We start from the raw sequence: 13367 nt of genomic DNA, 5'->3' as shown, positions 1-13367 counted from the left end.
TAGTGCCACAGACTAAAGTACTGACTCAGAATATTTGAGGTCTGTGCTGTTAGTCCAGCTGATTCATTAGATGCTCTTTGAAAATTTCTGTGTAAATAAGATCTTTGTTTTTAAAAGAGATTACATCCAAGTTCACTAAGGAAAGTCACGTCTCTGAAGGCAGAGTCACCTGTGATTGGGCCCCTTGCCCCCATCACAGCCCTTCTTCCCTGGTCAGCTTTCCCGCCTGCCACCAGGTGGCCTGAGAGAAAATTCTGATGCGGTCTTCTTTAGCGGCCTCTGGGGAAAGGATGGCAGTGGGCCAAGGGTGATTGTGGCTGTGAGTATCCCAGGCCTGAATCTCAGAGCCCGCACTGCCTCTCGCACCAACCCTCTCGTGGATGGGCAGGAGAGCTTCATCTAGACCCCAAATGAAAGAAAGAGTTGCTGCAATGGAAACTCAAACTAACCTCCCCTCTTGCCCCACTTCCCTCCCGCGGTCACACTTCCGGCAGCCGCCACAGGGTATTTTGGGTTCGAAAACAAAGCGTCAGATCTATTTGAGCAAGTTTTTTTTTTCCATCGGAGTAGAAGCCCAGGGGCCTGTGGCCACCCTGGGCTCGGCCACTTCCCCAGGGAACTGACGCGTTTCCCTTTCTCCACTGAAGACCAATTTAGACTGGCCACTTTTAGCTTCTCCTTTCCCTGGCCTGGCAGCAGGCGAGGGCGCAGGGAGGGGGTAGGGCTGCTGGGAGGAGGGCGTGTGTCTGAGTGCCTTCCTTGTGGCCTTAGGGGGAAGGCCTGGTTCCCTTCTTCAGCCAGAACCTTCTTTTCACCCCTCTCCCCACACCCCCCCCTCCCGAAACTGCGTGCGCGCACACACACACACACACAACCTCCACAGCTGCTGCCACAGATCCGCTCGCTGTATCAGGAGTCTGAAAAGTGAGAGCTGGGGTCAGGCCTTGGTCTGATCTCAGCTTAGTTCAAAGGATGGTGTGTCCCTGCCACTGGTGGGCCAGTGGGTGGTGGGTTGTGAATGAAGCGGGCATGTACACATGGAGACGGCGTGTATATGCAAATCCTATGCTCGCCGCTTCCTGAGCCGAACAGTGCACGCGCATGCAGCTAGCATGGATGTCTAGAAAGAGCTTGGCAGAGGCAAAACCCTGGAGTGTCTAGCGGGTGCGTACACCATGTGATTTTGTGTGGGCTGGTGTATTTACAGTGTGTGTGCAGGATGCGTAGAGTAGAGGTGTGTGTGAGTGTGTGCACACACGTTCATAGACGTGTGGACGGTAGGGCCTGGTTCTCAGGGTGTTGCGGGGAGGAAGACAGACGAACTCTGGATAGGGGTGACCAGCATCCTCATGAGCAAATGCGGCTTCCGCTCTGAGGAGGTGGGGGATGGACAGAGAACTTCCAGGCTTCTTTAGTAATCCCTTCAATTCTTAGCACTTGGCCAAGCCTCCATCCATACTGGGGAAGGAGTGTCGGGGCTCTGGCTTCACAGTCACAGCGAGTGGAGACAATCTATTGCCTTATGGTGACTTGAGTATCCACGTCCAGCTGTTTCTGTGTGTGAATGAATGAGTGTGTCGGTGTGAGTATGGGAGTGAGTGCGGGAGGTCTGAGTTTGTGTGAATGAGTGGGGGTGTGGGCGGAGGGTGTTTGGACTCCTTTTGGGCACTGCCCGGGCTTGTCCTTATGCCCAGGCCCTAAAGGAAGCCCCCTCAGCTCACTGTCTGCTTTTTTCATGAGACTGGAAGTGAAAGTTGGACCCAGGGCCCTGCTGTGCCCGCCTTTCTGACAGGCTCAGCCTCTTTCCTTTGAGCTCTCAGCTTCCTGCCGGGTTGCGAGATAGCAGTGGGGTGGACTCCAGCTCCCAAGGAATAAAGGGGGCAACTTCTGTGTCCTGCCCTCATTCAGGGCAGGTCAGGAGGATCCCAAGTCATATTTCTTTCTTTTTTTTTTATTTGGCCATGCCACGCAGCTCGTGGAATCTTGTTCAGTCCCCGATGCAGGAGTGAACCTGGGCCCTGGCAGTGAGAGTGCCGAGTCCTAACCACTGGACCACCAGGCAGTTCCCCCGAGTCATATTTCTACCTTCTGTGCCCGGGTGCAGACCCAGGACCCCTGTGTCTTTCCCTCTTCACTCCTCTAGGGCCTGAAGGGTTTCCCCAGGCCAGGATCTGGGGAGGGGAAGCTCTACTGCTGGCCACTGAGCCTGGGAGCGGGTTCTCCTGAAATCCTAGGGTCTGCAGCTCCCCACATTTGCAGACTTCTCCTTGACCTCCTGATAGGGTCTTCTGGCTCCTGCTGCCAAATGCATTGGGCTCTTTTTCATTCTTAATCCTAAGAATACTCATTCGCTCCTGTTTTAGTGGCTTCCTCTGACACCCCTGCTCCACCCTGCCAAAGGGATAGTGGTAGTGGCTTTCTCTACCATGCACCCAAATAACCACAGAGTTGAGGAACATTCAGCTGGAGGGGGGTCTCAGAGAACACTCATACCAAACTATTTTATGGATGAGGAAGCTGAGGCCCAGAGAGGGCAGCTGACATGCCCAGGGACACACAGCAGTGAAGGGTAGCCCTGGTGGTAAAATCAGGTCTTGAGTTCTGATCAGTGATTCTTTCAGATGAACCTGGTCTGGTTCATCAGACCAGATGGCGATGCCTTTCTTTCCTATTCCCATCTCTTTTTGACTCTGTCTTCCCCCCCTATTTGACTGAAATAGTTCCTTTTTATTCTTTGAAATGCCCTCTCTGTGTTAAGTGGGATGGCTTGCATTTGGTGGCACTAAGGTGGTACTCAGAGCTAAGTCCTCAGTCTTGGCATAGCTTCCATCTCTCCTCTCCAAGGATTTTTCTCCTTCCTGGTCCTTCATCCCCCGGGATTGTCGGGGACTCTGTCCTCCCCTCTTCCTGAGCCAGACGCTTCAGCTTCTGTTTCTCCTTCCAAGTACCCAGGGGGCAGATGAGAACCTCAGGGAATTTTCTCCTTTCTTGAACCTTAGCTTCCAGATCTCTAAGATGGAGTGAGGGTCTCTGCAGGGGAACTATAGGTATTTGTGTATGTGTGTGCATGCAAGTGTGTGTGTGTGTGTGTGTGTGTGTGTGTATGCGCATGTCATGTGTCTCCCAGCAGCTCCTGGGGAAAATGGGAAAGTTAATTAGTGCCAGGATGAAAGATGCAGTGGGATAATTGCAGGTAATATTAGGACAGCTGGGAGGGTGGGGCTAAAGGCCTCTAGACCTGGGGTGGGGGTGGATGGGCTTCTAGCCCCACTCCTGCAAACAGATCAGATACCTGGAGAGGTGGGGGGAGGGAGCATTCTGAGTGAAGGGTCTTTGTCTTTACAGGGAAATGCTTGTTAGTTGCTAAGGAACTGGGTTGTCTTTCCTGATCCAAGCCTCCCAGTGTTTTGCTAAGCTTGGGAGGGGGATGCTGGGCTGGGCTTAAGATTCCCTTGGCAGTTGGCCCTCTCCCTGGGGCTGCCGACACTCTGATGGGTCTCTTGGGCAAGACTCATCTGGAGAGGGTGAGCCCTCCCATTACCCTTAGCCTGAATGCCTGCTCCAGTGAGCTGGGGAGCAGAGCAGGTGAGATGCAGGCAGAGAAGGAGAGGGGAGCACGCGTTTACTGAGCAGCCTGCGCATCAGGTGCTGTGCCGGGCGCCTTCCGTGCCGAATCATCTAACCATTGCAACAGGTCTTTAAGGAAGGCACGTGGAGTTCCATTTTTTCTCACTATACTGTTTTCCTTTTGCAGTTGAAACACAGGTCTGGAACAGTTGAGTAAGTTCCCTGAGATCAAAGAGCTATCAAGTGGTAGAGACTCTGCGAACTTAGATGTGCTAAGAAAACTTGTGCTTTTTAAATGACACCACCTCATGCATCTAGCTGGCTTTCTTCTTATCCCACAGGTACTTGGCACTAACATCTGAATGCATCACCATCAACCCCTATCACCGCCATCTTCACCATCAACATTATCATTATCATCTTCTCATTAGGAATTCTTCCTCTATGTCCTTTTCCATCTCTCTTTTAGCAATTCTTACACAAACAAAATTCCAGGAAGCAGAGGGGTGATGCAGAGGACTGAGGGCAGTGAACTGTTGGGGTATTTGCCTTGTGCAGGTTGAGGGGGGTGGAAACGGCCTTGAGCTGGGCCAGGCCATTGCTGTCAGTGTCAGGGAGCTGACCCTCCCCACAAATCATACTTAGTCTAGAATAACTTGAGGCTAGGGGAAGGGAAGGCTTCCTTTAGGTTCTTTTAGGACTTCTACCCTTCCTTCTTGGCCTACCCAGCTTCGGGATAGATAGAAGATCTGGCCTTTATGTTATGTAGCCTGGAGGGTAAAAGGAGAGCACTCTGAGAGTGGGCTTTCCGGGTGGTGCTGATGGTAAAGAACCCGCCTCCGTGCAGATTAGACATAAGAGACACGGATTCGCTCCCTGGGTGGAAACGATCCCCTCGAGGAGGGCATGGCAACCCACTTCAGTATTCCTGCCTGGAGAATCCCCACGGACAGAGCAGCCTGGCGAGCGACGGTCCATAGGGTCATAAAGAGTCGGACACGACTGAAGTGACTTAGCATGCATGGACGTTACCTGTGAGTACTGAGAGTGGGAAGGCCTGAGTTAACAGCAGATTCTACCATTACTAGTTACAGAACAGGGAGGAGGTCCCTTAACTTACCGGAATGTCAGTTTCCTCATCTGTAAGATGACAATTGCCAACACCTATGTATGAAGGCCTGGTAGGCTGGGAAGCCAGGCAGGAATGAATGCATTAAAGGAGATGTTGCACGTCAGGCATCTGGCATGGTGCCTGGCATGCAGACAGCACTCAACAAATGATATCTGATGATGATGGTGATAACATCAGTTCTCCTGCTGTAAAGGGGTCACCAATACTCCCCTTGGGGCTTCCCAGGTAGCTCATTGGTAAAAGAATCCTCCTGTGAATGCAGGAGGTACAGGAGCCACAGGTTCAATCCCTGAATCGGGAAGATCCCCTGGAGGAGGAAATGGCACACACCAGTATTCTTGCCTGGGAAATCCCATGGACAGAGGAGCCTGGTGGGCTATAGTCCATAGGGTCACAAAGAGTCGGATACAATTGAACACGCATGCGGTACTCCCTTACATTTTTAAAAAATGCTTTGCTGGCAGTTTCGAAGCAATCTCCATACTCATTTTGTTTCTTCCTGGAGGCGGCAGTGAAAAGAAAAGGGGCAAGAGGCCCAAAGCCTTCTGCAGGTGGAGAGCTGAGTCAGATGGGCTTCCCCAAGGTCTCCTGGCCTCCAGACTTTCCCTGCCGACCCCTGGGAGCTCTTTCTCTGTGGCTTTCAGGGACGTCTGGCAAGGCTGGCTTCAGCCTAGTGCCTGGGCTAGTTTTGTTCTTTTTTCAAGTTTTGGGGCCAGGAAGGTGGGGGTCTCTGCAGCAGCTGAACTAAAAGCCCAGAACACCAGAGGAAGAGAAAAGAGGTGGGGCGGGGGGGGGGGGTGAAGGAAGGAAAGCAAGCCGATAATTTCCTCGAAGGATAAACATCCGATTTTTTTCCTCACCCAAAATAAACATGCTAGCCACAAGGAATTAAAAGCAGAAGAGGGGAGGATGTGTCTCAATTTGGGGCTGCTCTAGGAAGCTGACCTGCTATTTATGCCGGCCCTGGACACCGACCAGAGCTGCCAATTACATTCTGGACCTCAGGGTGGGGGCTGTGGGGAGAAGGGCCCAGAGAGAGGGAGGTTCGTGTACATCCAGAGAGTCCCTTCAAGGGCTGCCTTCAGTGACACTGCAAATGGATATTTCCTTTGGCTGCTTCATGTAGCTCTGCTGACATGCCTGCCTGGTGGCTTAGAATGGAGTGGGGAGTTCCTACTACCTGGGATGGTGTCAAACAGTCAAAAGGCTGTTCTATAGAATAGGAGCTTGCTGTCGATCACCTGGGTGGGGAGTTGAATCTACAGATGTGGGGGCAGGGAGGGGTTGGGGGGAACATCATCCAATCCCTTCCCATCACACAGTCTCCCACCTTCTGGTGTTTTTCAGATCCCCATGGAAAAGACCCTGATGCTGGGAAAGCTTGAGAGAAGGAGGAGAAGGGGGCAACAGAGGATGAGATGGTTGGATGGCATCACTAACTCAATGGACATGAGTCTGAGCAAACTCTAGGAGGGAGTTTGCATACTGAAGGACAGGGAAGCCTGGTGTGCTGCAGTCTCTGGGGCCACAAAGAGCCGGACATGACTGAGAGACCAAGCAACAGCAGCAATCACTGAAATCTTCCCACTAGCCAAGAGTGTGCTGGGCCCAGGGGCTGGCCGGGGCCCCTTGCCTTCCAGCTAATGCAGGGCATGGCTTTAGGGAGGTAATAACCCTGGGCCCGGCTGCAGCCTACCCCTTTCATCTGGGGATCGCAGGCACTTTGCATGCATGAGTCACCCATCTTGCTGTATTCTAGCCAAGGAGGGGGGGTAATTAACTCTTGGGAGGGAAACTGAACAGAGGGTCTTGTTGAGAGGGTGGGGGGTTGGAGGTTGGGTTGGGGGAGTTGAACCAGGGTTTAGCCTGTGAATGAGACCTTGGCACAGAGGTGCCTCCAGGGGATTTTGGGGGTGGGAAAGCCAAGAGACTTTCAGAGGATATCCAGGGGCTGAAAATCCTTCCTGTGCAGACCAACGAGTTTCTTCACAGCTTTCTAAAAGCAGACATCAGATCATGTGCTTTCTCCCCTCCAATCTATCTGTCATTTCGCGATTGCCCATCACTTCCAGGGTACAATCCAAAATGTGAACATGACTGCAAGGCCTGACCTGTTCTGGTCTTTGTCCATCTGTCCAGGGGGCCATGGTTTTGGCTTTTCATTGCCCTATCAGCCATGGGAGCTGACAGGTGTCATGTCTCCTCTCTGTCCCTGTCTCTGCTCAGAGTTAACCCTTATCCCACTTCTCAGCCATGAATTGAAACATGACTTCCTCAGGAAACAGAGGCATTCCCAAGCCTTGACCACCCCCCACTCCCCATCACAAATCAGGTCCCCTCTACCCGCTCATAGCGCTTGCCACATTTGCTGGAATTTGCCTGTGGTCATCTGATGAAGTTTGCCCTCCCGTCCTGAACTGGAAGCTCCATGAAACAAGCCTCATGTTGGGCCTGCATTTGTCACATGTGAATCCCCAGCACTTTGGCCTGAGGTCAGGCACATACAATGTGCCGACAGTGTCTGTTAAATGAATGCTCAGAACTGGGAGGGGCCGTGGGGATAAACCAACCAGCCCTTGCCCCTTATTCCTCCTTCGGTTTCATAACTGAGGAAGCGAAATTTTACGGAGGGCAAGTGGCTTGCTCAAGGTCACATGGTGCCTCAATGACGCCTCAGGGCTAGAGACTCCCACCTCCTGCCTGTCGCTCCATCCCACCCCACTCCCCACCAACCACCTGTATTTTACAGGAGTGCCCCCAGCCCCAGTGCTGGACATCGATGGATTTCCACCTCTTGGTTTTGGAAGGAGGACAGGTTTGGAAACAAAACATCCAACCATTAAGCCCTAGATGATTTTTTTTTTTAATGTGGAAGAGAAAAGGGGGTTCCATACCCAGAGAGGGGGAGTCCATACGCAGACCATGGGTGGCGCGCATTGTGGACACACCGACAGTGTGGAGCTTGAGGTCTGGCAGGCAGTTATTTCGGTTCAGGTTTGTCCGTGGTCTCATTGCTTACTACTCCCGGGTTCTGGCGACTTAGTGCATCCAGGTAATATTGGGTCATGAACTGGGTGCTGGCTTCAGGTTCGCTCAGGTGGAAGTGGCTCAGAAATTTGTCCATTTTCCAAGAGCCTGGAAGGACAAACAGACCACAGGGAGGTGACGAGACAGAACTGTGGACTTGAGAACTAGCAGGAGCCCGAGAGGGAGGCCGGCTCTGGGGAATAGAGATGACAGGTGGTGACCCTGGCCCTTGGTCTGAGGGCAGTAGGTGTCTGCTGGATCCTGGCTGCAGGGGAAGCCCTGGAAGTTAGTAGCATCTGGAAAGGATACTTCTCAGAGGACAGTGGGGACCAAGAGTCTGGACTGAGTCAAGGACGGCCTTTAATCTCTTTCTCCAGGCCTTTATTTGGCACAACTCTGCCTTCTCATTCGTGTGCAGAGAGGAAATACCTGGTCAGGTGGGCTGCCCACTTCTGCATCCCGCCCATCTTTTCCTGCAAGTTCCCCTGACCTTGTGACTGTGGTCTGAAGGCCGCTTTTCTTCATACCTGGTCACCCCCATTGCAAAGGCTAGGATTGGCAGAAGTGTCTATGCCATTTCTTCCAATCTCTTCTCCAGAAGCCAGCCCGGCCACCTCCTCCCCAGTCCCAAGAGACCTCGTGCGACAGGGCTCCTTCCCCGGTGGTGACACAGATAAAAGGCGGGGCACGTGGCCAGGCTACTTCTCCTTGCTCTGAGGACCTAGATCCTCAGGGGGAGTGGAGAGTGGACGAGACGTTCCAGCCTGGACCCTGGGGAAGTCCAGTGGGTGCCCAGGTCAGAGGGGGCCTTCCCCAGGGGGAGAGAACACAGGGCCGTGGGGGGAAGGAGGTGCATCTTTTAGAGCAAGTGTGAACAGGCCTAGCAGCAGGGCAAGGAGGGCAGGCCCCGGGCACAGGGGAGGGGCTTAGGGAAGTGGTCAGCGGCATATTCCCACGCTCTTGTTTCCCAAACCCTGGGCCTCAGGCACCCTTGGTGGATGATTGCCAGATAAAACACAGGTTGCCCAGTTCTATTTGAATTTCAGAGGAACAACGAATCCTCTGTTAGTGCAAGTGCGTCCCACATATTGCATGGCCCAGACTTATACTAACAAATTATTCCTTGTTTATCTGAAACTCAAACTGAATTGAGCACCCTATAAGGACAGAGGAGCCTGGTGGGCTATAGTCCATATAGTCGCAGAGAGTTGGACGTGACTGAGCACACATTTACTTACCTATTTAATGTATTTATTGGGTTGCCCGAAAAGTTCGTTCTGTTTTTTTCATACGCTCATACAGAAAACCTGAACGAACTTTTCTGGCCTACCTAATATTTATTTATCCCCACCCCACCTTCTCCCCCCCAACCGCCCCCAATCTAGCAGCCTTTCCCGGCTAGAGGAATTATTGCGGGTAGACCCTGCCTGGAGCAGGGTCTAGACAGTGGCTGATACAGCCTGAACCGATGGAGACCTTTAACACACCAGGAAGATGAGGTGAGGGGCTGGCAGCCTAGCAATCCTCCCTGAGCCGCCCCTTCACCCACCTGTGGCCCTTCGACTGCATCCACCTCCATTTTCAGCAATGAAGAAAGCAAGTCCCCTCTCTCTGCCGCCTGCCCTCCACCAGCTGTTGGCATTTCAAAGATGTTCTCAAGGAGAGGACAATTTTTAATCCAAATAAAACAATGATTTGGAAATAATACCAATAATATGGGGACTTCTGTGATGGTCCCGTAGCTAAGACTTGGCGCTCTCAATGCCGGGGGCCTGGGTTCCATCCCTGGTCGGGAAACTAAGATCCCACATGTTGAAACTAAGACCTGGGGAAGCCAAGTAAAAAATAATAAAAAATCACAAGACACCAACACAGTGTTTCTGTGTGCTGGGCTCGGTTCCAGGAACTCCACACATACTCACTTAATCCTCTCAAGGGAAGAAAAGTGAAAGTGAAAGTTGCTCAGCTTATCTGACTCTCTGCAACACAGAACACTGGAATTCTCCAGGCCAGAATACTGGAGGGGGTAGCCTTTCCCTTCTCCATAGGATGTTCCCAACCCAGGGATTGAACCCAGGTCTCCTGCATTGCAGGAGGATTCTTTGCCAGCTGAGCCACAAGGGAAGCCCAAGAAAACTGGAGTGGGTAGCCTATCACTTCTCCAGTGGTTCTGCCTGATGCAGGAATCAAACCAGGGTCTCCTACATTGTGGGTGGAGTCTTTACCGACTGAGCTACTAGGTAAGCCCCACAAGGGGAGAAGACTGTTTTTATTCTCAAAGCACAGATGGAATAATGGGGTCATAGGACCAGACTGGTGAAAAGGCTTTTAGGGGAATGGATGGGGGAAAGGAGGGCTTCCCTGGTGGCTTAGATGGTGAAGAATCCGCGTGCCAATGCAGGAGACCTGGATTTAATCCCTGGTTCAGGAAGATCCCTTGGAGAAGGGAATGGCAACCCACTCCAGTATTCTTGCCTGGAGAATCCCATGGACAGAGGAGCCTGGTGGCCTACAGTCCACAGGTTTGCAAAGAGTTGGACATGACTGAGTAACTAACACACACACTTCAGGAAAAGGGACACCACGGGTTCCCTCAAGTCTTATCTGGCTCTATGCGCATTCAAATTGGGCCTTTGAGGGCTAGAAAACAGGTGTTTCAGGGCTTCTCTTGGGGTGGGGGGCAGTGGCCTGAGATGAAGACCCTACTGATGGGGGTTGGGGGATGGTGGGGGGCTGCTTTCCACTAGGATGGGAGGGAGGGAGTGAGGAGAGAGCAGGTGCTCGCCTGTCTGTGGCCTCTGCCCCCAGGGAGCTGAGCTGGCTGGAAAATCATGTAGTATCGTGGTCGCGTAGTATCACGACCCTGGGAAGGGGTGTGTGTGCGCATGTACGTGTGCATGCAAGCTTGCACATGTGTGCATGTGTGCGCCAGCACCAGGGAAAGGGTCATGGGTGAACTGGTGTGTGGCTGGCACAGAGGCAAGGGGACCTTCCCCACAGAGCACTGCAGGAAGGAAACCTGTGGCAGGGAAGGAATTGAAACTCGTCACAAGATCAGGGCAAGTTGGCAGAAAGAAATCCCCCTGCACCCAGGGAGGCCTTGCTCAGCTCTCCCAGCAGTCTGCTCTCTCGATGGAGCTTGGGGCGGGGGTGCGCCTTCCGGGTCCCATTGCCGACATCCCTGGGGTTTCGGGTTTCTTGGGCAGCTTCTCAAACCAGCCGCATCCCTCGGCAGAGGCACCCAGTGCCCGGCTGCTACCCCTGGCAGCCTCCTCCCCTGGCTTGGCCATGACTCCTTACACCTCCGTTTCCTGCCACAGAAGGTGAGAGGAACTGACCCTGTGCAAGTTCTAGAAGGAAGAGGGGTGAGTCAGGCCCTCTGGGCTGTGTGGGGAGCTGGGAGGCTGTGGCTTCTGTGGTCGCAGCGCCGGAGGAAAGCCCCATCCTGCGTGGTAGTCGCTCTGGAGGGCTGCCCTGCAGGGAGGGGCGGGCAGCCAGCTTGCTCAGGCCATGCCCCTTGTGCCCGGACCCACCCTGGACCAGCTGTGCCTGGGGAGCCGACAGGACTGGCCACTGCACTTCTCAGGTCTCTGTGGCATGAGGCCTCCGGCTGCAGGAAGACAGGAGGAGGGCAGCTCTCGAGCCAGCGGCTGGAACACAGGGGTTCCTGGTCTCCTAAGGACGGGGCTGTGGCCGAGGATGTGCAGGGTGCTCCCTGCACAACCCCAGGGGGCTGCTGTTCTCATCCGGCAAAACCACACACAGAGGCCGTTTGCTCACTCATTGGGTGATGCTAAGAGATATGTTAAGTGGTGGGCTTCCCTGCTGGCTCAGTGGTAAAGAATCTGCCTGCCGACGCAGGAGACCCAGGTTTGATCCCTGGGTTGGGAAGATCCCTTGAAGAAGGGAACAGCAATCCACTCCAGTATTCCTGTCTGGAGAATTCCATGGACAGAGGAGCCTGACGGGCTATAGTCCATGGGTTCAGGAAGAGTCGGACACAACTTTATCGACTTACCAACTCAACAGTAACAGACCTTAGAGATGTTCCAGACCTGGGCTGGGAGGTGGGGAGCGGGGAGAGTTAGGTCATTTCATCTAAAGGCATGGGGAGAGGGTGCTCTGAGCCTCTCTACCAAACACTGGGAGGGGGTGAGTGACCCTTGTCTTCAACAAATGGGAGACAAGCTCCAAGCTTCAGAGACTCATTCTATGAATTTGAGTCTTTGGGATGGCAAGACTGGAATGTTCAGGAATGGCCCTGAAGGGAGTTTTGACAGTCCATCTCTTCACTCCCAGCTTTCCAGATCTGTGGGGCTGGCTTACCACTGCTTGGGAGTGGTTCATCACATGGAATGGACCCTCCCCCACCCCTGCCACCATCTAGCCTGTCAGGGTTTAAGAGGCAGGTGGTTCAGTAGTAAAGCATCTGCCTGACAGTGCAGAAGACCTGGGTTTGATCCCTGGGTTGGGAAGAACCCCTGGAGAAGAAAATGGCAACCCACTCCAGTTTTCTTGCCTGGGAAATCCCATGGACAGAGGAGCCCGGTGGGCTGCGATACATGGGGTCACAAAGAGCTGGACACGACTGAGTGAGCACTCATGCAAGAGACTGAGAAAGTGATGCTACACTAGTCCAGAAACACCCACCCACCAGGGTTTGGGAGAACAGGGCAAACAGCACCTGGGCTGGAATTCAGAAGCTCTGAGCTGAAGGGAATCTCAGACCTTGGGATCCAGGCCCCCCCAACACTGACAGCTGCTTTTGGGGGCTGCCAGGAGTGGTGGAAGTTTACTTGATCCAGGCCGCCCTCCTGCCCTTGACAACTTTATAATATAGGATGATCAACCCTGCATTAGGGCCTTTTCTGTTGGCCCAGCAGTTAGGAATCCACCTTCCAACGCAGGGGGACTCAGGTGCCATCCCTGGTCGGGGAACGAGGATCCCGTGTGCGGAGGGGCAACTAAGCCCATGCCACAACTTCTGAGCCCAGGTGCCACAAGTAGAGAAAGCCCACACGCAGCAGGAAGACTCAGCACAGCCAAAATTTAAAAGAAAGAAAAGAAACTGCTTTATAAAATGAAACAAAAACAAACCAAAAAAACCCACTGGACTAGTAACAAGCTAGGCCTTTGTGGGATGGCCTCTCCACTGCACAGGGTGCAGCCCCAGGAGACGCGTGCCCATCCCCCTAGTGGGCCTGGAGTCTCTCCACCAGACTCGCTCTTCAGACTTCCCTACAGCAGGATCGGCGCTCCTGTGTGTCCTTGCTCCCACCTGCCTTGCATTGGGGCCTCAGTGGACCCTCAGGTGTCCCCCTCTCTCTGGGAGGGAGGGCCCCATTCAGGTTGGCTGGGGAAAGGGACAGGGCTATAAACCTTGGCTTGGGCCCCCCTCAGCTTCTGCTGGGACTCGTGGCCTCGTGGTGCCTGGCTCAGAGATGCCCCGTCACCCCAGGCTGGTAAGCTGCGTCTAACTGAGGCAGCCACCCTATTCCCCAGCCTCCGGCTGCCCTCCCTCTCCTCAGGGACACAAGTGCTTTCCTGTCAGGGGACAGTGGCCCTGAAAGAAAGACAAAAATTGAACACCAGCCTAATAAGCGTCCCACTGAGTGCCCAGCTCAGGTCTGTAATTTGTCTG

The 13367-nt window shown here is 53.5% G+C and overlaps 1 protein-coding gene and 1 long non-coding RNA gene across 4 annotated transcripts in view; one reads left to right on the top strand and one right to left on the bottom strand.

Moving 5' to 3' along the window:
- The first annotated feature begins 853 nt into the window (after positions 1 to 853).
- On the top strand, positions 854 to 6809 carry LOC139032470 (uncharacterized). The gene is made up of 3 exons (XR_011485026.1): positions 854 to 1164; positions 3909 to 4601; positions 6047 to 6809. It is a non-coding gene; the product is annotated as an uncharacterized lncRNA (long non-coding RNA).
- A 729-nt stretch (positions 6810 to 7538) lies between these two features.
- PEBP4 (phosphatidylethanolamine binding protein 4) overlaps positions 7539 to 13367 on the bottom strand; it is a 228507-nt gene continuing 222678 nt past the window's right edge. For all 3 annotated transcript variants that reach the window (XM_020895248.2, XM_020895246.2, XM_020895247.2), the window contains exon 7: positions 7539 to 7834. In XM_020895248.2, the coding sequence (XP_020750907.2) occupies positions 7680 to 7834 (155 nt within the window). In that variant the 3' untranslated portion in view covers positions 7539 to 7679. The remainder of the gene's footprint in view (positions 7835 to 13367) is intronic.

Source organism: Odocoileus virginianus, chromosome 31 (genome assembly GCF_023699985.2).
Source record: "Odocoileus virginianus isolate 20LAN1187 ecotype Illinois chromosome 31, Ovbor_1.2, whole genome shotgun sequence".
NCBI classification, from domain to species: domain Eukaryota; kingdom Metazoa; phylum Chordata; class Mammalia; order Artiodactyla; family Cervidae; genus Odocoileus; species Odocoileus virginianus.
This window is presented reverse-complemented; position numbering and strand designations above follow the sequence as displayed.